This window comes from Mus musculus, chromosome 1 (genome assembly GCF_000001635.26).
Source record: "Mus musculus strain C57BL/6J chromosome 1, GRCm38.p6 C57BL/6J".
NCBI classification, from domain to species: Eukaryota; Metazoa; Chordata; class Mammalia; order Rodentia; family Muridae; genus Mus; species Mus musculus.
Genome location: NC_000067.6, coordinates 165,341,601 through 165,367,246, shown reverse-complemented (window position 1 = coordinate 165,367,246; position 25,646 = coordinate 165,341,601). Strand labels below are relative to the sequence as shown.

General features: G+C 37.8%; 1 protein-coding gene across 11 annotated transcripts in view; it reads left to right on the top strand.

Moving 5' to 3' along the window:
• Dcaf6 (DDB1 and CUL4 associated factor 6) overlaps nucleotides 1-25,646 on the top strand; it is a 131,407-nt gene that overhangs the window by 93,660 nt on the left and 12,101 nt on the right. For 8 of the 11 annotated variants that reach the window (XR_373618.2, XM_030243204.1, XM_006497004.2 and 5 more), the window contains 4 exons: nucleotides 9,701-9,818; nucleotides 15,171-15,286; nucleotides 15,707-15,775; nucleotides 15,967-16,363. Coding sequence is in view for 7 of the 11 variants with exons in the window: in XM_030243204.1 (XP_030099064.1) it covers nucleotides 9,701-9,818; nucleotides 15,171-15,286; nucleotides 15,707-15,775; nucleotides 15,967-16,363 (700 nt within the window). In the remaining 4 variants the exon portion in view is untranslated. Of the gene's footprint in view, nucleotides 1-9,700; nucleotides 9,819-11,634; nucleotides 11,723-15,170; nucleotides 15,287-15,706; nucleotides 15,776-15,966; nucleotides 16,364-25,646 lie in introns of those variants that run through there. The other 3 variants (XR_001778389.2, XR_865654.2, XM_006497008.2) reach the window with 3 other exon arrangements.

The following is a 25,646-nucleotide window of genomic DNA, read 5'->3' as shown; positions in this document are numbered from 1 at the left end:
TTTCTGCCTTTGGCATTTTTATAACAACTTTGAAATATGTCCTTTAACAGTTGGTAATGAATATAATATAATTTAAAATCATTTAGAACTATGTAAGGTTAGGATATTGCCCCATTGCTCATTTAGAAGCTATTTGAATATAGTGATATTACACATTTCTAGTGTTATGGTAATGACACTTAGTTTTGTGTCATACCTAACTGATGATGGAGACAAGGTCTTCTATGTAGCCCAAGTTGGCCTTGAACTACCAGTGGTTTTGCTTAGCCTTCCTCCTGTGTCCTGGGATTACAGGAATGCTGCCATCCATTTTTAAGCTCTATCCTCTTAAACCCAGAGGTAGATGGGAAGCTGGACACTCAGCGGGGAAACACTCACTCTTCCATTTCCAATGGTTCTTTTTTGAAGTTAGCAGAGGCATAGACTCAGACTCGTAGGCTTGAGGAGAGCAATGTGCAATCAACAGGTTTATCAGTCAAACTTTATTACTAGCAGATTTGATCCAGTGCAGAGAGAACTGGGAAAGGAGGACATTCTGACAAAAAAGAGGTCCATGGAAAGGAGAGTGCAGGGGAGACTGAAGGAAGCTGTAGTGCTTGCTTTAGAATTAAAGGCAAATTTCTTATGATCTCAACTCAGAATTCTCTAAAGGGTTCTAAGCACTCTGATGTAACAATGTTACCGATATTAAGCAACAAGGAATAACTTGAATTTACTTATTTGTTTACATATGTATGTATGTATGTGTGGTATGTGTGTGTATCGGGGCCATGCCATGGTGCAGTCTTAGTGATCAGAGGAAAGTGATCAGGGGTCAGTTCTTCCCTTTGATTATATGGGTTCCAGGGATTGAACTCAGGTCAGGCTTGGCTGCAAGCACCTTTACTGCTGACCCAACTCACCAGCTTGATTTCATTTATCTCAATTGAAAAGGGCAAATGGGTAGCTAATAAATTTCACAAATTTCTTTTTAAAGATTATGAATAAGCTTGAAATCCATAGACTTGACTGGCTAAAAGGTGGCAAATGCAGGACTCACCAGTTCATTGAGTAAGGGAATCAATTTTGCTGTAGAATCTAATTGTAATCTTCTTAGAGAAATGTTCAAAAACTAAATTTAAAACATTTTAGAAACTTGTGTACCTTCAGTCTTAAATTATTTATTTGTAAACCTGTTCTTAAAAAATAAATCTAAAAAATAAATAAATAAATAAATCTAGGTGTGGTAGTTCTTGCCTTTAATCCCAGCACTCAGAAAACAGATGCAGAAAAATCACCATGAGTAAGATTGAAAATCTGTGTCAAAAAAAAAGGCAAAATGCAATGAGAAAAATGAGGCAGGAGGTAGGAAAATAAAAAATAACTAAATGTGAGATATACAAAATTAAGCATATTTTATCTTTACACAGTAATAAAATGGGATACAATTATAGCATCATATTATATAACACTATAGCCAGATTCATGTTTAGTTAACCATATGGAATAATTTCTATAGACTTACATTGAATATTATACCTAATTTAGTTGCCACTTCATTTATATATGGTTCTGAGATATAAAAAAGAGAAGACTCAAGTTTAACCTACACAGTTTTAGCCTCAGTGTCTGGATGAATGGGGATGCCATTTAGTTAAGTTGGCTAGCTTACAGATAGAAATTAGAAGGATCTTTGTTTTGGGCCCATGTAATGTGATTTACCATGTAGTTGTATTACCAGAGATGTTTTTATAAGGTCAAATATCAAATGTGTTTGGCAGAAACTACATTGTAAACAGCTGTTGTAGTTTTGAGATAAAGCCCATGAGCAGAAATGTCCTAATAATGGGAAATAACCTAAGCACACGAGTTTACCTATGGCAATATGTGTTAACTGACTACAGAAGTTAAGATGGCGGTCAGGCTGGAGAGATGGATGGCTCATAAGAACATTGGTGGCTCTTCCAGAGGTCATGAGTTTAAGTCTGAGCAATCATGTAACCATCGATAATGAGATCTGGTGCCCTCTTCTGGTATCCAGGTACACATGCAGGCAGAGTGCTGTATACATAATAAATAAATAAATCTTTTAAAAAGAAAAAAGTTAGGACAGCATGCTTGTCACTAGTCTTTCTCTTTTGGTCTAATTAATGTAATAACTTTCTTTTGGCTATTCATGCCACTGTGTATTCTCTACTAGCAAACCAAGTGAACTTTGAAAAGTGTGTGTGTGTGTGTGTGTGTGTGTGTGTGTGTGTGTGTGTGTTCATGCCATGTCTTAAAAGCCAAACATGAGCTGGTCTTTATCTTCCTAACCAGATTTTTGATCATTGCCAAGTTGCCTGCAGTGTGCTGACACTCAGCTCCTTACTCTCTCTCAGATGGCTTACACACTGTTCCCACTCCCAAACTTAAGCGGTTTCTACTTATCCTTCAAGTGTCAATATCTCAACAATATGACCTCCCAGTATATAGTATTTTGTCTTTTTTCATTTTGTGGCCTTGTTAATGGCTCTCATTAGATTTGCAGTCATATATTTGTTTGGAGGATTGTTTCATGTATACCTCTCTCCATAGTCTATATGTGATCTTTTTAGTCATTATCACATATATATGTATTTATATATGATATATATATGTGTGTGTGTCTTCAATATGCTTCTGCTTTCCCCAATTTTTATATATGATATGTTTATATACATGTATGTATATATATATATGTGTGTGTGTGTATACATATATACACACACACACACATATGTGCAGTGTATAGAATTTTATCAATTCCATATTGGTATCATTTTATATCAAAATATACCAATATTTTGTTGGGGTGTTTTGGGTGAAGGAGGCTTGTGGTTGGTTTTTGTTGTTGTTGTTGTTGTTGTTGTTGTTGCTTATATAGGGTCTCACTATGTAGTCTTGGCTAGCCTGGAAATCTTTATGTAGACCAGGCTGTCCTGGAACTTTCAGAGATAAGTCACATGCCTTTGCTTCATGTGCCGGGCCGGGATTAAAGGTGTGCCACATCATGCCCAGAAACAGTGTTTTAAAATAAGCAGATTAATTCATTAAATGATCAGCGCTATAGAAATTATTTCAGTTTGGAAAATTCAGCCTAACAATCAGGTTTACATCCTGAAATTTTCATTTGGGTAATATATAAGAATGAATGGAGGATAAGAGAGTCAGAGCATATAAAAAATATTGTAATGATCCAGGTAAGAGACAGTGAAAAAACCAGTCTAAGGCAGTAGGGTGGGAAATAAGTAAAGCTTAACAATCTTTGTGAGTAGAATAAATAGAATTCTGGCTTGGGGTAGATTGACAATATGATAATTATGACAACAACCGGGGTAATAGTAAGTGATACTTTGAAACGCGCTAGCCAGAGATTGAGAAAACGATGTCTACGTATCTTGGTAAGATTATAGTAAACCATAAGATAGAGCTTTCAGGAAAAACAGATAGCTGTAGGGGAAAGGGTCTGTATAGACATCCTTTCACATGTTGGCTTTGGGGTATCTTAGAATGTTTTCTCTTGCTGTTAAGGAGTATTTACGGGCTGGGCATGGTGACATGTGTCTTTAATGCCAGGACTTGGGAAGCACAGACTGGTAGATCTCTTGTGAGTTCCAAGCCAGCCAGGTCTGCATAGTGAAACCTTGTCCTTAAAATATATCTAAGGGGAGGGAGGGAGCGAAAGAGAGAGGTAGGGAAGCCTGAGGCTAGTTATGAGGAAAGAAGTTTTGACTCACTTGGTCATATGCTCTTCTGTGCATTGCCAAAAAAAGGGGCAGGGGAGGAGTAAAAGCAGAAGTGTACTGAAGACAGATGCCCAATGGGAAAGCTAGGAGAGCTAAGGAGACCATATTAGGTTGGTAACAGCTCAGCCTGCCAGTAATGTACACAATCCTCTAAGGAAGAACTCGTTCACTTCTTCAAGGAGATATTAACTCACATGAGGACTCTATTATATTCATGACACCAACACCTTCTTACCTGCTGCACGAACAGCCAGTGATATAAATGTATATAATTATTTAAAATTTTTTCATCAGTAAGATAAATTCATTGAAACTGGAAAGTGTTATTAGTAACCTTTTTGTCTTTGGTAATTACCCCCACCAAAAAAATATCTCAGAATTACTATGGGGAAGTTAAAAGATATAGAAAGCACCTGGTCACCTAGGTGATGCTAAATACACATTTTAAAAGAAGAATAGTATCTCTTCATAAGTATGAAAAGGAAAGCAAATGTGTAGTCAGAGGTCTGGCTTTGTTGCCCAGGCCGAAGTCTTGTGCTCAGTCCCATTTTAGCCTCCAAGATGGCTGGGACTGCAAGAGTGTATCTACACCCCTGACTTTGTCTCACTTGTTTTATTTCTTTAATCAATGTGCTTTCTTTAAAAAAAAATATTTATTCATGTAGAAGTACTCTTGTCTACATGTGTACCTACATGCCAAAAGAGAGTATCAAACCCCTTTACAGATGTTTGTGAGCCACCATGTGATTGCTGAGAATTGAACTCAGAAAGTGCAGCCAGTGTTCTTAACCAGTGAGCCATCTCATCAGCCCACCGATATGCTTTCTATAAAATGATAGAGAAAAATGAAAAACAGACATTGTTATTTGAGTAAAATACTTTCTTATATTCACAAAATTTAAACTCGTTGGCAAACACAACTCTCCTTTGCTCTTCTTTGCTATTTATGGACAAAGCACAATGGTATCTACAAGGCTGCCTAGAAAAAAATTACATATGATATATAATTTTTAATATATATTTACACACATATATATAATAGTCTCTCATTAAGATAATGTAGAAAAAAGGAAAGGAGGAATAATATAATTATAAGTTCAAAAAAATGAAAAATGTATAGAAAGTAGTAATTGAGGATAGAGGATATAGCTCTTAGTATATACAAGGACACATTCACAAAATTTAAAGTTGTGGGCAAATATATGGATGTTTAACACCCATGTTAAACATCAAAATATATGTTATATACATCTATTATATATTATATAGCTACAGTGACCTGTATTTACAACAAAAATATATGTGTATATTATAAATCTGTACATATAAATATAATATACATATATAATGCTTATAATATACATATATAATATATAATCATATATATTCTTTTATTTGAGATAGATTCCTCTCACTGTGTAGACCTAACTGATCTAAATCTTGCTATGTAGACCAGGTTGTCATTGAACTCACATAGGACCACCTGCCTACACCTATCCAATGCTGGGATTAGAAGTATGCACCACCAAGGTCCCCTTTGAATAATATATCTTTTCTTAAGAGTTGAGGATTCCGAATGTTCTTCATTGTGGTCCTAAACTAAATTCAAGTATTCCTGAGCACCTGAGACAACAGGCATGAGTTGCATGCCTAGAAAGATAATACATTTTAATGAGAACTTCAGTTGTCCTTTTGTATCTAATTTCTAATGCTTATTATCCTAAAAGGAAAAATTCACACACACACACACACACACACACACATACATATATTTAACCAGGCCTGAAATCTGAAATCCTCCTGCCTCTGCATCACCAGTGCTGGGATCACAGATGTACACCACCACGCCCCCTTATTTTAGTTTTTAAAAAAAATTCTTTTGAAGAGTTAATTTGGGGGAGGGCATAAGAAATAATTTTGTATATGTTTAAGTCTTTGTAATGATCAAATTGTTTTATACTTATTACAGTGATACTTGTTAAGTAAAAGCTAAAAAAAAAAAAAGTATGTCATTTTATGTAAATCGGTTTCCTGTGGGGTTAAAACACTGATCTGTATAGGAGACTTAGTGGGTAGTCACAACATAGGAAAACTGGTTTGACTGAATCTTCTGGGGTAGATTAGGAAGTGGAAAAAGTGGATTTGTTATGAATTAAATATTTCTTTTAGACTCATACTTGTATAGTATAACAAATTGAATTTTGTTGTTGTTTTGTTGTTGTTGTTGTTGTTGTTTTTCGAGACAGGGTTTCTCTGTATAGCCCTGGCTATCCTGGAACTCACTCTGTAAACCAGACTGGCCTTGAACTCAGAAATCTGCCTGCCTCTGCCTCCCAAGTGCTGGGATTAAAGGTGTGTTCCACCACTGCCCGGCTTGAAATTTTAATAATATCATGAGAATATCATATTAGTTTTATTTATACAACACTCAGGATTGACACCAGGCAGTACACTAAGCAATACACTAACCCTTTGCCCTTTCTTACAACTTTTTATAATTTTTATTTTTTGAGATTATAATTACATTATGTCCTGCTTTCCATTCTCTCTGTATTTTTTAATAACAGAATTGAAGTGACTAGCCTGGCCTCAGGCTGGATATCATTCTGCCTCCATCTCTTAAGTAGCTGGGCTTACTGCCACTTCCAGGTCTGGCTCAAATAGTATTCTAAGTAGTCATTAATTACATAATGAATTTTTAAATTTTTAGTAAATAGCAAATATTTAAAGCCTGTATATTAATGAGAAATATTAGTTCAGTATTTACCATCCCAGAACACATCTAGGAACAGTATATCTTAAATTCTAGTGTATTTGTTAGGTTTACTATTTACTGGCTGGTTATTTGGAATGAAATGACTATGGTGTTCTGCCTCATCTGACTGTAAAGACAAAACATACAAGCGTGATAAGTATTGAAGAAAGATCTATATATTGTGTAATGAGTATGGCTTTGAAATAATTTTTAGAATGTGCTTGCTGTTCTAAATTAAAACAACTAAACAAAGTAGAGGAAACCTAAATGCTTATAAGTATCCTTTAAGCAATATAAAAACAAAGCATTAATTTGTAGGTCTTATTTTTTTAAAGATTGATTTATTTATTTTATGTATATGAGTACACGGTCACTCTCCAGACACACCAGAACAGGGCTCCCAATCCCATTACAGATGGTTGTGAGCCATCATGTGGTCGCTGGGAATTGAACTCGGGGCTTCTGGAAGAGCAGTCAGTGCTCTTAACCATTGAGCCATCTCTCCAGCCCCAATTTGTAGGTCTTTAAATAATTTTTCTTTTTTAAAAAATTAGCTTAAAATATGTATTTTATCACAGTAAATTATATCCATTTTCAAATTTTATTTTATTATTGCATTGTATATGCGTGTGTGTGCCTGGTGCCAAGGGAGGCACTGGAATCCCTGGAACTGGAGTTGCAGATGGCTGTGACCTTCATGTCAATGCTAAGTCCTCTTTATCAGTCAAAGCCAGGGTCTCTGTAAGAGCAGTGCTCTTAACCTCTGAGACATTTCTTCAGCCCCCAAATTACCTCCATCCTCAGCTAAGGGATTGACATTCTGAGAAAACCCATCTCAATAAACTGTATATAGTCATGCAAAGCAGCATTATGCTAAAAGAGTAGGAAGAGGAAAGTTAGAAATAAGTTCTAAACTTGGGAGTCTGAAGGTTGAGAACCCAATGAAACAGTCCATTCCATTTGTATAGTGGTTGGCCAGTTGAAGCCAAGGTTGATAAGTTCATTTAGAGTTGAAAGGAACAATATTAATCAGCTGTACTCATTTTATGATTATATGAAGATTGCTTCATTTTATGACTGTGTTTGAATAATTTTGTAGTAGATGACTCTAGGAAAAAAGTCGTGACTCTTGATTGCCTGGAGACTGTTTGCTGGGGACGGGTTGGCTGGGTGTTTGTTGTACAAATGTTCACGAAATGTTTCAGCACTCCTCTCTCATTTTCTTGCTTTGGTTTACTGTATTTCTGTAGCATATGAATTTATATAATTGTCTTTATTTTCTTCAAAAACAAGGTTTTTCGGTTTTGTTTGGGGGTTGTGGTTCTGTTTTGGTTTTGTTTGGACAGGGGTGAGGTTGGGAGGTTAGAAGAGTGATGTTGGCTTTCCTGGAACTAAAGTTTTAGGAAGTTATGTGCAATCTAACATGGGTTCTGATAGTTTCACTCAGGTCCTCTAAGAATACAGCATAATATCTCTTAAATGGCTTTCCTTTTTCTTCCCGCCAGGAAAGGGTCTCACTGTGTAGCCTTGGCTGTCCTGGAACTTACAATATAGATCAGGCTGACCTTGAACTCAGATCTACCTACCTCTGCCTCCCAGGTGTGGGCTTAATGATGTGTGCGACCACACCTTCCATTCCTTCTTTACCTTAGTGGGAAAATAAGTAGCAAAATATTTTATAAGATATTATATTCTGTAAAAGACAAGCTCCAGCTCTGCCTGTGTCTTTGCTCATCCCAGGCATTCGCCATAGCCCAGGTACAGCAACCTTAAAGCAATAATGACTTTGTCATCAGTGGGATGGAAATCTGTGGCATAACTAAAGAATAAAGGGAAACTCTGTGTTGACCAATGACCCTTTCTTGATGCTGTAAAAAAAAAAAATGTAAAAAGCAAAAAATGCCTGAGTAACCTGGATTTTTAAAGTTGAGATTTATTTTCGGAAAAGTAGCTCATTGTTACATTAGTCTTGCAATGGATGCCAAGAGAGAGAGAGAGAGAGAGAGAGAGAGAGAGAGAGAGAGAGAGAGAGAGACCACAGATGAGTTTTCTCTCTGGAGACAGCTAGCCAAAGGGTCTGATACTTGGCTTTGTGTCCATTTCTATTCTCTGTGTATTCTCATGTTTCCGCAAGATGTTAATGACTATCCAAATAGGAAGTTTTAAAGTTCTACTTCATTTTGTCCTTGAATATCTTTTTGCTATTTGGGAGAGAGAACTTTGAATAGTCTCTACAATTTCTTTGACATTATTTGCCATTTTGTTTAATCAAGGGATTAATTTAGACACGGGGTCTTACTAAGCTAAATTTCCTTGGCTGTCTTAGAACTCACTATGTGTACCATGTTGTAGTCATATTTGGAGCAATCCACTTGTCTTTGCCTCTTGAATGCAGGGGTTACAGATGTGTCCAGCCAAAAGATGAAGTTTTTCCTTTTTGAGACAAGGTCTCACTCTGTAGCCCAGCTGGCTTGGTGTTTACTGTAGAGCACAGGCAGGCCTTGACATCTTGGGGGTCCTCTTGTCTTAGTCCCCTAAGTGCTGGGATTATAGGTGTGAGCACCATGCCCACCTTTATTTGCATTTTTAAAAAGACACTATATATATATATACACACACCCTATAAAATTTTAAGGTAAAATTACTGTCCTTTATTAAGAAATAACTTCTTTACAAGATTAATTAAGAATAAAAACTGAAATATACTAAAGCATTGAAACAATTTTTTGAAAAAACAAAAAAAAAAAAAAAAAAAAAAAACCAAAGCACAGTATACTACTACTTCCTTGTGGTAGTGTCCTGTGAGAACACAGAACTCAGTAGCATTTAACTGCAGCAGTCAGAACAGCTGGTTGAGAGCCTTTTCATCTTGTATTTTAGCCACTGCTAATCCTTTCTGATGCTCAAGCAACAAGAAATATACCATGGGTATTCTACTACATAAGGCACCAGTTTATAATGTGTCATTGCATGTTAGTAGCTTTTGATTCCTTATCGAAAGGGTATGGTTTCCTAAATCTGAGGGAGTCATCTAAACAAAGCTAGGATTGATAATGTTGCTTTGAACTTTAAATGAGAACCCTAACATGAGCAAAAGTTAGACAGCAACCTAACTTAAGTTCTTTTAAATTGTAGGAAATGTCATATTTTTTTTGCTGGTTTCAGAAACTTTTTCAAATGTTTTAAACACAATTTTCAGATAACAGTAATGAGAGGCTGAGCCCCAAACCAGGGACAGGTGAACCCGTTTTAAGTTTGCACTACAGCACAGAAGGAACAACTACAAGCACAATAAAACTGAACTTTACAGATGAATGGTAAGTTAACACTTTTGTAAAGATGTTCTTAGCTGTTTTATACAATTGTATTCAATATGCTTTTTCTGTGCTTCATTTTATGTCTTGTTTTTTGCTATTTACTGTATTAGTTTTGAACCTGTAGTATGTCCTAAATTCCGTGAAGAACTTGTAGCTAAACAGATGAGGTCTCTGCAGAGATGATCATTCTCAGTGGATGAGAGCCCTTGCTATCAGTCATGAGGACCCGAGTAGGAATCCCTAGCCATAATGTAAAACGCTGAGCATTGCTGCACATACCTGTGCATGACTGTAGCCTTAGCATTGGGAGGCAGAGAGACTGGCAGATCCCTTGAGTTCACCAATGAGTTTCCTGTTCATTGAGAGACTCTCAGGCTAATAGGTGGAGAGCAGTAGAGGAAGACACCCAACATCTTCATGGGGCACGTATGCATGTTACACACACACACTTGCATGCACAGAAAACAAGTAAAATTCATAAAACTCACAGATCAGTCAATCCCATCTGCGGATTAGGTGAAATCAGACCTTAGCATTTACATCTCTAGAAATTTAGCAAATTGTGTTTGTCGTCCTGGGATGTTTGTTCTAATAGAAAATACAAACAATAATATAATCACCTACAGAGAGCATTAATTTAAAGTATTTTAATCTTTGTCCTTTGTGTTTGTGTATATAAACATATGCTCCTGATTTTTGTTGTCCATTTTAGAACATAATTTAAATTATTCTGAATATGCTCCCTTCTGCATTTGCTAAACTTAACTCTATAGTAAGCATTATTAACTGCAAGGAAGCATTGCATCGCTTTCCTCCTGCTGCCTGTGCTAACTGTTATCTTACTTTCCTCCTGCTGCCTGGGCTAACTGTTATCTTACTAATCTATCTGGCAGGGGTGCTGGAGGTCACTTACTCCCCTTTCAGTGGAAAGTTAAGTTGCCATTTTTAACCCGTTGAGGTTAAAACCCAATGAAAGTCTTTCTTTTTAAAAGATTTTCTATCTTCAGTATCTGTGAGATATATCTCCAGAGATGAACTGTTTAGGTCAAAAGTGATTGCCAGCTGCTGTTTTCTCTTTCCACATTTCTCTCAGTGTATGAACATTTTACTCTCTGTTCAATGTATTTATTTTTCACTCTTGATTTTAAAATAACTTTTTGTTATTTAATTAATAGAACGGTTGGACTTTTATACTCACTTAATACTGTACTGGTTGCCTTTAATGACATTTGTGATTTTGTCCATGATTAGTTTAAGAAATAAATTTATGTAAACATTATCTGTCCTGCTAACTAGAGGCCTTTTGATTGAGCATTATCTAAATATTTTTATTCAGCCTTGTTTAATTAGTAGTATATGAATGTTTTTTGACAGTATGACAATTTGTAATTATGTGCTGGCATAATGTAACAATTATATCTTTATGTAACAATTATATCAATTATTTATAGTCATTTTAATTATCTATCATTAATATATCAAATCACATTAATATATTAAATTTATGTAAATAATTAATATACCATTTATAATATAAAGTATATTATGTACAAATAATATATCACATGTTAATATATTTATTCATATATAATTATGTTAATTATATATGAATTAATATGTGATCGTATGTTACATTATTCAGTTCACTGGTTTGTGTATAAATGTATTTTACAGTAAAGTCTGATTAAATAGGACTTCAGATATTATTGGAGACCTATGTCCCAAGTACTATTCTAGACGTTGGAAATTCATAAGTTAAAAAAAAAGTTAAAAGACAAAAGAAATCTGTGCCCTACTGGAGCTTACATTTTTTTAGGTGGAAGAACTGGGCAATAATTACAGGAAATGAGTATACAGTGTAGCATGTTGGAAGGCACTGAGTACTACAGAAGCAAAGAGAGCAGGTAAGGACAACCTCCTGATGTCCTAAGGAAGGTTAGTCATCAATGAGAAAATGGCACATATGTAGGGAAGAAGATTGTAGGCACAGTGACATCCCACGTGTCCTATATGTTCAGGGATCTTTTAGGAAGCTCACATATGTGAAATGGAATGGGCAGAGGAGAGGCAGGTGTGTAACAGATAAGGTAAGCTGAGAAAACGAAGATGGTGTTGAAACAGAAAGGATGCTTTTGTTCCTGTGTTCAGAGTGGACCATAGGTAGAAGTCCATGCCAATTAAAAGACTATGGCCAGAAGCAGAACTAGCAGTGGCAGTGTGTTGTGCCAGAATGGGAGCAGTAGAGGCTGTGAAGATCATCAGAATCTAGGTACTGTTACCTACTACTAGGCTACTGTGTCAGCCAACAGGATTCCTTAATGACCCCAAGTGTTTACCACAACATTTTAAAATCATCACATCTGTGGCCCTGGGCTACGATATATAATTTAACACAGGTTCTCGTATCTATCACTTATGCCTGACCTCTTCTGCTTTCATCTTTCTATACAAGCTGTCTCTGGGGAAGAATGCCTTCAGAACAGTTCTAAGATAGTTTTACTCTCTTTTTTTCTTCTTCAATGCTAATTTCACTTTAAGTGATCATAAATTTTATTATCATCCATCAGTTTGTCAAAGACTACCATTTCTACTTTAAAATATTCAATATAGTAGAAATTAAAGCAGAACATTAAAAAAACAGTGCATCTTTTCTTACTTTAGTATTGTCTCTTGCTTTTTAGTGTCTTTAATGACAGATGAGTCAGTAGAGTACCCTGTGAGGTTGGCCTCTCACTTGACAGCCTGAGGAAGCTTCCTAAATCCCAGCTTTTTAGTGGAAATGGGCACTCTTAAAAGAACCCATTTCTGAGGTTTGTTGAGAAGACTTCAAGGGATTTTACAGAGAAAGCAGCTTAAACTTAGCACACTTTGTATATGCTAAGCACTTCGTAGTTGTTAACTATAACAGTACTCTTATTCTAATAATTTGGCTCATTTTCTGCTGCGGTCTCTGTCCTTTCTTGTTGGTTTATGAAAGCTATTATCGTACAATGTGAGGGTGATGTCAGGAGTTATGTTTGTTCCAGTGTCTCCCAGGTATGGCGGTCGTTCTTCACCTGCAGTGGTTGTGCTTTAAGGCTGTGCTGTAATCCTCCTGCTTGGACAGCAGATTAGGGGAACCCTTTGCTTATCTGACTTCCGTGTTTTCTATAGTTCTATAGTACAATCACCTGCTTACTATAAACTCTGGATTGTTTTGTAGCAAGTGTGATGCTGAACTACAGCATCAGCTTTCCACACACTGTTCCTTTGGCCCAGTGCCATGTATTTTGCACTCTCCTCATTTCACTGTGATTTATTGTGCCATATTAACTATGCTGAATGTGTGCACTTGAGGAGTGTGCCTTCTCCACTAGATTCTATTCCTATATTAGTACCATAATATTTTAATCATCATAGCTATTGTGCTCTATGCATTTATTTATATCTGTATTATAGTTGTTTCAGCAAGGAAAAAGCTTGTATCATATTTGGTTATATCGACCACAATGACTTTGTAGTCTCTTCTCGTTAAAAAGATATTTACAGGGGCCAGAAAGATAGTTCAGAAGTTAAGAACACTTGCTCTTTTCCCAGAGGACCTAGGTTTGGTTCCCAGCACGTGTATAGTGGCTCACAACCATGTGTAACTCTGTTCCCAAAGGATCAGATGCCCTTGCCTGACTCCTTCACATACCAGACTTCCATATAGTACATGGACATGCAGGCAGGCAAAAGAAAAAAAAAAAAACAGTATCAAAAATAAGGAAGAGAAGGAAAGGAGGAAGGGAAGGGAAGGGAAGGGAGAAGGGAAGGGAAGGGAGAAGGGAAGGGAGAAGGGAAGGGAGAAGGGAAGGGAGAAGGGAAGGGAGAAGGGAAGGGAGAAGGGAAGGGAGAAGGGAAGGGAGAAGGGAAGGGAGAAGGGAAGGGAGAAGGGAAGGGAGAAGGGAAGGGAGAAGGGAAGGGAGAAGGGAAGGGAGAAGGGAAGGGAGAAGGGAAGGGAGAAGGGAAGGGAGAAGGGAAGGGAGAAGGGAAGAGGGAAGGGAAGAGGGAAGGGAAGAGGGAAGGGAAGGGAAGGGAAGGGAAGGGAAGGGAAGGGAAGGGAGACAAAATAATCCTACTGAGACAACACTTTTAGGCTACTTTAAAACTCTTCTGACATTTTTTTCCATGTATACCAATATAGGTCATTATTATATAAAATTGATTTTTGTTATTTGCCTTAAAACAAGATTTTACAAAATCTTGGCAAAAAGTCCTTAGTAATTTGCCTCTCTTTTGGTTTTTCAAGACAGGGTTTCTCTGTATAGCCCTGGCTGTCCTGGAACTCACTGTTCTGGAACTCAGAAATCTGCCTGCCTCTGCCTCCTGAGTGCTGGGATTAAAGGCGTGCGCCACCACGCCCGGCGGTAATTTGCCTCTTTACATTTATCTATTTTCTGCACATGTATATTTGTGTGGGTGCATGTCATGGCATCTATGTGGAAGCCAGAAGACATCTTGGGGAATTGTCTGTCTCCTCCCACCAGTGGCTTCCTGCCGTCTGTCTTACTCTGGTTATCAGGATTGGCAATTAGCACCTCACCCACTGAGCCATCTCCGAGGCTCATAATTTGATTTTAATCTCAGATTGTTAAACATCTTCCCGTTTCCTTATCAACCTTCCCCTTACACATGTACCATGATTTCTTATGGAAATTATTTATTTGAATGGGTCTAATATTATGTGATAGCCAGAGATGCTAATGGGACTTTAGCCATCATTGGGTGGGTATTAAAACCAAAATAGAAAATATAATCTCTTTCTACAAAACTATCATGCTTAATAAATACACACACACACACACACACACACACACACAGAGGAAAGGACAGTTAATATCTCACTGGGGGCAGTTCAAAAAGACTGAAAAAATGGCCAGGCTTCCATTCAACTTGATTTTAAGCCATTCTACAACATTAGAGTCTAAAAAGAATATAATCAAGTTCTATAAAACCATTAATAATTTCTATGGATAGAAAGAGAGACAGTATAATTCATTTAAACTTCCATAGAAACTGGGGCTGAAGGTGTGACATATTAGCATATATTAGAATATAGCTTCTGTGCTTGATTCCCAGAACGCACACATACACACACTCATTAAGAGACACATAGAAATGTATAGTAGACAGTAGGAGCATCAAAATCATGAATTAAAGTGCTTTCATTATAAAATCTTTTTAGATGAAGCGTGATTTTTTTTTAAAAAATAGCTTTTCAAGTACTTATGTTCTAAATTTTCTAATAGTTTTTAAGTTGTAAAATATGAAAGTTACATCAAAATCCTGTGTTAACTTTTGGTGGTATCACGTGTGTTCTTGTGATTTTAGGAGCAGTACAGCCTCAAGTTCCAGAGGAAATGGGAGCCATTGCAAATCTGAGGGTCAGGAAGAATGCTTGGTCCCTCCGAGCTCTGTGCAGCCACCGGAAGGAGACAGTGAAACAAGTTAGGTTACTTTGCCTTTTTCCTCATTAGAAACCTCAGTGCTGAGTACCTACCTCTTTTTCTCTGTTCCTCCACAATGGTTCACCTTTGTTTGTTCTTTGTAGAGTGATATTTTGTCCTATAACTTACGTTGTGGGGTAGAGGCTTGTGGAGGTCAGAGGACAACTTTGCGAGGGCAGCTCCCTCCTTCCACGTTTACTTGGTTCTAGGAATCAAACTCAGGTCTCCAGGCATGCACTTGGCAAGTGCCTTTACCCTCAAAGCCATTCTGCTCATCCCTGGGGTGAGATTGTATTTGAATATTAAAGGTTTCTATGATCCAGATAGAATTAAGAGCCGCTTATTTAAAAAATGTTGGAGTGTTGTATTTATATTTTTCTGTAAAAAGCTAGATTTCATGATAAGCTTGTTTAATTCCAGGAGCTCCTGAAGAACTATCAGAGAAAGGAACACTTCCAGAAAACCTCACTCAAAACCAGATAGATACAGGTGAGTCATCTTAGCGTCTTTAGGAAAATTGGCTCATATACAAACTAAACACCTTAATCTTTGTAATCTCCAGAGGCAAAGGTCACTTCCAAATGGTGGCCCTAGAGTCAGACTTCACATTAGAACACGTCAGTTCCTAAGTGAAGTCAAATGATGAACAGTGACTTGCATACAACTTTGTTTTCTGACAGCACAACTTGATAACTTCCCAGCTGAGCCATTGGATTCTAACTCAGGAGAGAAGAATAACCCAAGTCAGGACAGCCCTTGTGGGCTTCCAGAAGAAGGCACTTTGTCTGAAACAGACAGGGAGACTTGTGAGCAGGCCAGCACTGAGAGTGCTACCAGGCATGCTAGCACCAAGCCTGAACTCCCATCCCAGACAGAAGCCATTGAGCAGGCCAGCACTGAGAGTGCTACCAGGCATACCAGTGCCAATCCTGAACTCCCATCCCAGACAGAAGCCATAGCACCTTTAGCTCATGAAGACCCATCTGCCAGGGACTCTGCTCTCCAGGACACAGATGACAGCGATGATGATCCGGTCTTGATCCCTGGTGCAAGATACCGAACAGGACCTGGTGATAGGTTGGTACATTTTTAATTAGCATAGACTATAAAAAATGTAATTTTACAAGAGTTGAAGTCATGTGAAAGTCTCACCATTTTTAAAGTTGTTTCATCTAGAACTGTCACAATCATATGACACATGGAACTTTTAAACCATAAATGATTTCACGTATTCTGAGCAGATGTATGAAGAGTGAACAGAGAGTGTCTTTGCTCAGTATTTCTGCCCTGAAGCTTATGCCTCAGTTTACAAGTCAAGAGATGGCATGCCGAGAATGACTAATGGGTTACTTATAAATTAAGGTTACATTGAGTTGTCAGTTTGCCCTGTAGAGATTATGGCTTTTGGGTTTTGCTAGTTTGTTTATTGAGATGAGGGTCTAACTATATAGTCTTGGCTGGCCTGGAACATAATATGTGGACCAGGCTGGCCTGGAATGTGGTATGTAGACTGGGCTGGCATTAAACTCAGAGATCTGCATGCCTCTGCCTCCCAAGTGCTAGAATTAAAGGTGTGCACAACTAAACCTATTTTTATTGTAATGGTACTTTTTTTTCTTTCTCTCTTTTTTTTTTCTTGTCCCTAGTAGTGTGATAGTAGTTCTCTTCTTGGAACTTTTATGTTTTTCTCTGTTTTCTAGTAATGTAATGACTCAGTTAAGAAACTAAAAAGGTATGGTGGATAGTAAATATTGTAGCAACAATAGGGAATTGAATTGTTAAATGTTTGTATGTTTTTTTCCATTAGTAGATTTTTACATAAACAAAAAATTTTTATTTTAGAAGATAAGATACCCTTTAATGGTCTTTAAAATGCCTGGGTCTGATGGTACAAGCTTGTGACCCCAGCTACTTAGAAGGCTGCAGCAGCAGGTCCCAAGCCCATGGTCTGCCGATGCAGTTTAGTGAGATTGTCTCAAAATAAGAGGTAAAAAGAAAATGGTAAGGATATACCTCACTTGTTAGCAGGGAGACTCTGTTCACTCTCTGGTACCCAGGAAAGAAAGTGTGTTGTATCCTGTATGTGGGAGACTGTGTGATTAGTACCATCCTTCCCATTGTTCCAGAAAATCCAGTTTTATCTTTAAAGTCCTGATTCACACAGGAGTGAAGTTCTATTTGGACCATTCACACACACACACACACACACACACACACATGTATGTATGTAGGTTGAGTAGGCTATTGTTTCTCAAACATTTAGTTTACATTTCTGACACAATTAACAAGATTATATATTATATATGCATTTTACATGTATAATTAAAAGATTACTATACCACTAAAAATGGCAATCCCTGTAATCTGAGTAGGAGGAGAACCGCAGCAGGAGGACTACTGTGAGTTCAAGACCAGCTTGAGCTACATAGAACATTACAGGTTAGCCTGGCTACAGAATGAAACACGTTCAAAGATCAAAACCAAAAACTATGGCAATGTTGTGTGATTGTTAAGAGCATCATAACTTGGGCTTGGATCCACTGTCACCACCTAAAGCAAGTTGTCTCATATACGCTGCTTATTGATTGACTCAGAGACTGTTTTCTTATATATGACGTATGCTTATGATTATCTAGATTATTGTACAAATTTAAAATGAGTCGGCTATCGGACCTGGCTCACATTGAAAGATGGATACATGTCTTAAACAACCGGTGTATTTTCTGTATGAGTGCCTTCATTCTAAGAAAACAATTATTACAGTATACTGGCTCAGCCAGCAACAGTAATACATGCCTATAATTTTAGCTACATGGGAGACTGAGGCAGAATTATGTTTGAGGTCTAACTTAGGCAATTTAGAGAGACTGTCTCACAAAGCAAAAGAAAAAAAAGGAATGCCTCTAAGGAATAAAGGTTGAAAAATAAAAGTAATAAAAAGACCAGCTTTTTTAGCTTAGTGAAACCAACTTTGCTAACTGTGGAAGGGCATGTACCTTCCATCAGGTTGGAGAAATGGTTACTTTATTAGGGCACTGTTCAAATAATCCTCCCTTATGTTTGTGCTTAAAGATTAACCTTCCATGTGTTAATCATCAACCTCCTATGATGTTTGATTGTTTAGTTGGTTGGTTTTTTTGTTTTGAAATACAGTGCTACTATTAGCCCTGGCTGGCTCTGTAACTCAGACTGACCTTGAAGTATCAATTCAAGTGCTGAGGTTACAGGCATGTTCCACTAATCCCTCAGCATCACAGGTGTGTGTGTGTGTGTGTGTGTGTGTGTGTGTGTGTGTGTGTGTGTTTCCTTAAAAGGTCATTACTGCTAAATAATACAGGTAAGGTTACCAAGCATAGCACAATTCAAAAATCATTTTTATATTATTTACATGATTTCTCATTCTCCTAAGGTTTGATCTGCCATAAAGTTGGTGCCTGATAGCTTGATTAACCTAGAAAGCTCTAGGTGTTAAATTAGATTAGCTAAATATTTAGAAGATTGATAATTATGGATAGCAGCCTGGAACTAAGCATTAGCTTAAACTTAGATGTTATGATTAGATACAGATTTTAAACTTTTAAAGACTTGGTATCACTTAATAAGTCAGGTACCTTAGCCTTAGTTTGGCCTTAGTTACTTGCTTTTATAGAACATAAATTTAGACTGATAAATTTAAATTCTTTTTTTTCACAATTTTTATTAGGTATATTCTTCATTTACATTTCAAATGCTATCCTGAAAGTCCCCTATACCCCCCACCCCCTTCCCTACCCACCCACTCCCACTTCTTGGCCCTGGCATTCCCCTGTACTGGGGCATTTAAAGTTTGCAAGACCAAGGGGCCTCTCTTCCCAATGATGGCCCACTAGGTAGAGGCTGATGGGTCTCTAAGTTTGGGACCAGCCTTCCAGGCCACCATGGGCTACACAGAGACTCAAAAAAAAAAAAAAAAAAAAAAAAAAAAAAACAAAAAAAAAAAAGACTTCAGAGAGATGGCTCAGCAATTAAGAGCAATGACTGCTCTTCTAGAGGAAGAGCAACCACATGGGGTTGGTTATAACAATCTGTAATGGGATCCTATGCAGTCTTCAGTGTGTCTGAAGACAGCTACAGTGTACTCACATATATTAAATAAATGAATAAATAAATAAATAAACGTCATTTACATTTCAAATGCTATCCCCTTTCCTAGTTTCCTCTCCAAAAGTCTCCTATACCCTCCCCCTCCCTGCTCCCCAACACACCCACTCCCCTCTCTTGGCCCTGGCATTCCCCTATACTGGGGCATATAATTTTTGCAAGACCAATGGGCCTCTCCTCCCATTGATGGCCAACTAGGCCATCTTCTGCTACATATGCAGCTAGAGACATGAGCTCTGGGGGTACTGGTTAGTTCATGTTGTTGTTCCTCTTATGAGGTTGCAGACCCCTTCAGCTCCTTGGGTACTTTCTCTAACTCCTCCATTGGGGGCCCTGTGTTCCATCCAATAGATGACTGTGAGCATCCACTTCTGTATTTGCCAGGCACTGGCATAGCCTCACAAGAGACAGCTCTATCAGGGCCCTGTCAGCAAAATCTTGTTGGCATATGCAATAGTGTCTGGGTTTGGTGGTACTCACATATATTAAATAAATATATAAATAAATCTTTAAAAAAAAAACCCATCTGCCCCCCAAAAAGATTTGCTTCATCTTTTCCCAGTTTTGTCTGTTTTGTTTTGATTTTATTTGTTTTTGTTGTTTCTGTGTTTTTGCTTGTTTTTTTAAATTTATTAGGTATTTTCTTCATTTACATTTCCAATGCTATCCCAAAAGTCCCCCATACCCCCCCCACTCCCCTACCCACCCACTCCCACTTCTTGGCCCTAGCATTCCCCTGTACTGAGGCATATAAAGTTTGCAAGACCAATGGGCCTCTCTCTCCAATGATGGCCGACTAGGCCATCTTCTGATATATATGCAGCTAGAGACATGAGCTCCGGGGGTACTGGTTAGTTCATATTGTTGTTCCACCTATAAGGTTGCAGACCCCTTTAGCTCCTTGGGTACTTTCTCTAGTTCCTCCATTGGGGGCCCTGTGATCCATCCAATAACTGACTGTGAGCATCCACTTCTGTGTTTGCTAGGTCCTGGCATAGCCTCACAAGAGACAGCTATATCTGGGTCCTTTCAGCAAGTATGCAATGGTGTCAGCGTTTGGAGCCTGATTGATCCCCGGGTATGGCAGTCTCTAGATGGTCCATCCTTTCGTCTCAGCTCCAAACTTTGTTTGTGTAACTCCTTCCATGGGTGTTTTGTTCCCAATTCTAAGAAGGGACAAAGTGTTTTTTGTTGTCTCACTTTATAGTTCAGGGGCCTTGAATTCAAAGTAATCCTCCTGCGTTGGCCTCCGAAGTGGTGGTTTTACAGACATGAGCCACCAGGTCCAGCCTCTTCTAGCTCTTTACCAAAAATGTGTAAATGATGAAAACCAAGAATTCTCCACCTGCTTGCTCCTCCTATGCTGTCTCCCATAGCATCATTTGCTATATAATTAGAGCTCACCCAGTAAAGAGTGCGTGCGCCTGTGCCTGCTGTGGCTGCCCTTGCTTCATCCTTGAGGCTGCTGTAGCTTGTTACTGCTTAGTGAGGGACCACTTGCCATGGCCTCGGGTGTAGTTCATTGCTTCTAAATTTAGAAGTAATTAATAAGTTGACTTATATTTTAAAAGGAGCAAGTTTTAAGAAATTTTACTAATAAGAACCCAAATCATTTACAGTCTTTAAAATTAGCAATATTTGGACTACTTTCCGTTTCTGAAGAGGCTAAAGTACATTGTGCACATTGTTGAAATGTCCAGCTAACAGAATACATGCCTTAGAAGTCACTCTTCTGTCGTTTGATCACTCCAGGTCCGGTCTAGAAGTCCAGTGTGCTGAAAATGTGCCCACAACAATTTCTTGATGCTATTTTAAAAGCCCAGTCAATTAATTTAGTTAGGGTAGAGAAATGGTCCTCACAATAAGTATGGTAAAAGTCAAATAGTTAAAACGTTAAAACATGTAGTTAGTTGAACTTCATCTTAATTTATATGAAAGCTATAGTAGATCTCACGGTTGCATTCTTGTGAGTCAGGATCTTATGTACCTTGAACTTGCTGTGTATTTGAAGATGGCTTTTAATTTCTGATCCTCCTGCCCCCAACTCCAGTGTGAGGTTACTTACTTGACTCTCAGTATTCTTAAAGGTTTGTTTAATATTAAGCAGGTTTGCATTCTGGGGCTGAAACCAACATGAAAAGGCAAAGCCTTAGACACATAGGCCACAACAGTCATATGGGTATTTTAACTGTGGAGTGCTCGTCTCTAACCATAGCAAGTCTATATAAAAACAGCTGGAACAGGTACAGGAATTCAGACAATTTTTTTCTCCCACAAGGCCAGATAATAAATATTTTAGGCTTTGCTGCCAGGCAGTAAAGTAGAAACTACTAGTAGGCCCTTATATAGCTATTTTAAATGTAACCATTTAAAAATGAGACTACTGGCCATAACTTGAAGGTAATAAAAGAACAGCTGACCAAGATTTTACAATCTTTTATCAAGGTTAAAATATATTGTGTTCACTAACGGTGGTATTAAAGACAAAATAAAATTAGTGTGTTCAGTCCTTCAGTAATTTCACATGTTAGACCCATGAGCATCAGAATGGTCCTTAGAATGAGAGCACCTCTCTTTTCGCTTAGACGGTATCTCATTGGGTGTAGCCCTGGCTGCCTTTGAACTTAGAGATCTGCTGGCTTCTGCCTCCAGAGTGCTGGGATTAAGGCCTACAGTGCCAGCTACATTGTGGAGTAAAGGAAATGGTGGCTTTGTTTTGCTTTGCTTTGCTTCTCTTTCTTTCTTTTTCCTAAATCAAGAAAATAAAATTACTCCAGAAAAAAGATAAGCAAATGAGACTTTGTGAAGTCCTTAATGCTCAGATAGCTAAGGTGTTATTGTGCTAATGAGTTTTTCCTAAAGACTTAATCGTATTAATTCTGTATTGCTTTGTGATTTTTAAAGCACATATCATTTGCATAAAAATTTTGGTCCATCTAGTCTTTCTGGACTCTGTAAAGCCAGAATTCCTTGTACTATAAATATGCCGGCATCTCTCCACTCATTATAACTAGCTCATTCTGTATTTTTAATGATTCTGCTCGCCTTATTAAAGAAAATTGCAGAGGAAATCATCAAAGGGAAAAGCTAGGGCTCTTAGGGAGTTAAAAGCCCTGGTACTGGGCTGGCTTGTTCCAGTTCTGTGGTTAGGACAGATGAGTCAGCTTCATTGTGTATTTCCCAGAGAGCAATTAGCCTTGAGGGTCTGCAACTGTGGGTGTTCAAACGGTAAAAGACATGCAGTGTGGTCTCCTTCTAACTCTAATTCAGTGAGTGTATCTGTTCCCTTGATTTCTTCCTTCCCATTTCTTTGGGTGACATTCCTCACCATGGACTGCGACAAAGGGAAACAGAAGTCCTTTAGACTGAAATGGTTGATGACAAAAAGCGGTGACTGTGATGCTGTACATACTTGGTTCTCTGTAAGTGACTTTAGTTATTGTGTTCCCTTCACTAGATTTAATATCAGAGGAACTACAGTAGGTGATAGAATAATGAGGTAATGAAGTATGCTCCTTCATTTCTTCTTTACGATGGATTTGCCAGGTCCTCTTTTCTACGGCTAACCACCTTTCCTATTAACAGTTAATACTTCCTTTGAACTTACTGAACGCATAAGTGCTAAGCATTATAAATAGGTTGCTTTTCACAATCTGCATTTCTCTGCATGTGCTGCATGGGAAAAGAATGAGAAGAAATTTCGTGTGTGCAGATGTAATTGCTGTTCACTTCAAGTGTGGTGACAAGTAGCTATGGTCTAAAATGGGGTCCAAGGTACTCGTTTTGATAGTTGGTTAAAGAGTGCAACTTATGTTTTTTTAAAACTTGATTGGCATACTAATTAACAGTTTTTATTACTCATATGTACTTTTAATTCTTTTAATTATGTTCATTTAATTCTGTGGTAGGTTTTAAAATTCTGATTTTTCAATGACACTTTCTTGCAAGTAGCTAAATAACTTAAGGATAGCACATACCAAGATGATACCCTTAACTATATCTCTAATTGAAAAGCTGAGAGTGTTACACAGCTTTTAGTAGAATGTTTAAAGTGAACCCTGTGTTCTAACAGTCATCTGCCCAAGCTGCTTACTGAGAAAGATTAGGCAAACTACGAAGTGGCATGGGTTTTTTAGGTATTATCAGTTTCTAAAGTAAAGTTGTACATAAAATCTATAGTAGCAATCAAAATTAAAAATAGTTTCTTATATGGAATGCAGTAATAGTAAAATAAACCAGATTAGCATAAATGTATAGTAATATCTGCTTAAAACCTGTCCTTGGGACCTTAAAGTAAGTTTAAATCCATTTTTGCTTTTTTGAAAAAGCTTTATTTCTATGATTGTATGCATATGAGGGCACACACTACATTATGGGTGTGACAATCAGGGACACTTTTGTAGAGTCCATTCTCCCCTTCCAGCTTTAGGAAGGATCCAGAGATTAAATCCAGGTCACCAGCAAAGCCCTCAGCTTTGTTTCATGCTGGTCTTTGTAGGCTGTTTTAACACTAAGATATATTTTGAAGTCAATAATGATTCTGTTACTAGCTATACTTTTTAATTTAATGACACCAAAATGTATTCTATTTCAGGGCTTTTTGATGTTTTTAACTTACTAAACTTTATCCCAAGTATTCAAAGCTGGTTTCTGCTTTTAAAATAAAGATTGCAACTAAAAAGTAACATGTTGATTCAGGTGGGTCTTAGGTTAAAACCATATAAACTGAAAGAGACTAATGTTGAAACAGAAGACGTCACTGCCTGGCCCCTTGAGGGAATGAAAGGGCCTCATTCTCAGCCTCAGGTCTCTGTAGAGGTTTACTGAGTACAATCTTAATGTAAGGCAGCATTTTCTGAAGTCTCACACACAGCTTGTTTACATTTCTGCTGAAATAAATTAGAAATATAAAAGTATAAGAGATGACAGTCCTCACGAGAGACTGTTGTATTTTATAAATATGCTTTACTGTACTGCAAATGCTCCGTGCCATGTCACCATCTCTTTTGAATAATAAAATGGCAGTAGTCCTCTGCTCTTTCTCCCTCTGGTGTCCATCCTCAGCTAGACTGAGAGATGAGATTGGTCAGGCTGAAGTGATCACAATCCCACAACCTGGTGACCACCTGCATTCGGGTGGCACCATTTTGATGCTGACATAGCTCAAGCAAATATCCTCCTCCTTCTGCCTCCAGAACAGGTGGGACTTGAGGCATGTACTTCCATGGCCCTGGACCTACTACTTGTATAATCCACTTCCAAGTTCCACACACAAATCCTCAGACAATGGTTACAGGTGTAATAAGTGTATACATTTCAGGGAAAGGTGAATATGATATGGTTACCTTTGTATTTATTAACACTTTTTTAAAATGCCTTTGAGTGGCCGGGGAGACAGCTCAGTGGTTAAAGTGCATGCTTTGTAAGCAGTGGGGCCTGATCTTGGATCCCTAGCAGGAACATAAAAGGCGGGCTCAATAGCACACTTCTGTACCCGCATCATGTGAGTAGGCGGAGACAGATTGGTCCCAGGGCTTCCCCAGCTAGTCAATCTAGCTAGAACCGGAGCTCCAGTGTCCGTGAGAAGCTGTCTGAGAAGTAGGTGTTCATGATTTCCGTGGCAGCTCATGAGTATTAGCTATTGTGTCTTACCCAACTCTGAAGAGGCTGCCCACTGGTGTTTCTAGGGTTTGTTTAGGACTGTTAGGGGGAGCTTATAAAAGGTTCCGACCATTCCTTTCTGTCTTGCTGTGTTAACAGTGTCTGTCACGAGTGGGCTCAGCTTAGTCAGACACATTTTCACTCTGCTCAGTTATCATGTCTTAAAGGTGTTTTTTCTTCTCGTTGTATTAAATAACTGATAACATTCATTAGTGCTTTGAAAAATTTGGACCAATTAATTTTACATTTGCTCCTTTAGTTCTTCAGTAAGCTTGTTAGTCAAATGCTCTGTTACTCTGTAGAGCAGTTTTATGAATGCTTTTTAATTTGCCTGGATAGCTTGGAGTATACCAATTTTTAATTTAAAAAATTTTAAACAAAATATGGAAATACATAATTGTAACATGAAAATTCTCACTCACAACTTGCTGTTCCCAAACTCTTTCTGTGAACACATAAATTTGCTTTTCTCTGAACATTTAAATTAGTGCCTAGTCAGCTGCAGTTTTTACTGAGGAAATATGTATTTGTATTTTCCACAAGATTTTTTTAATTTTTT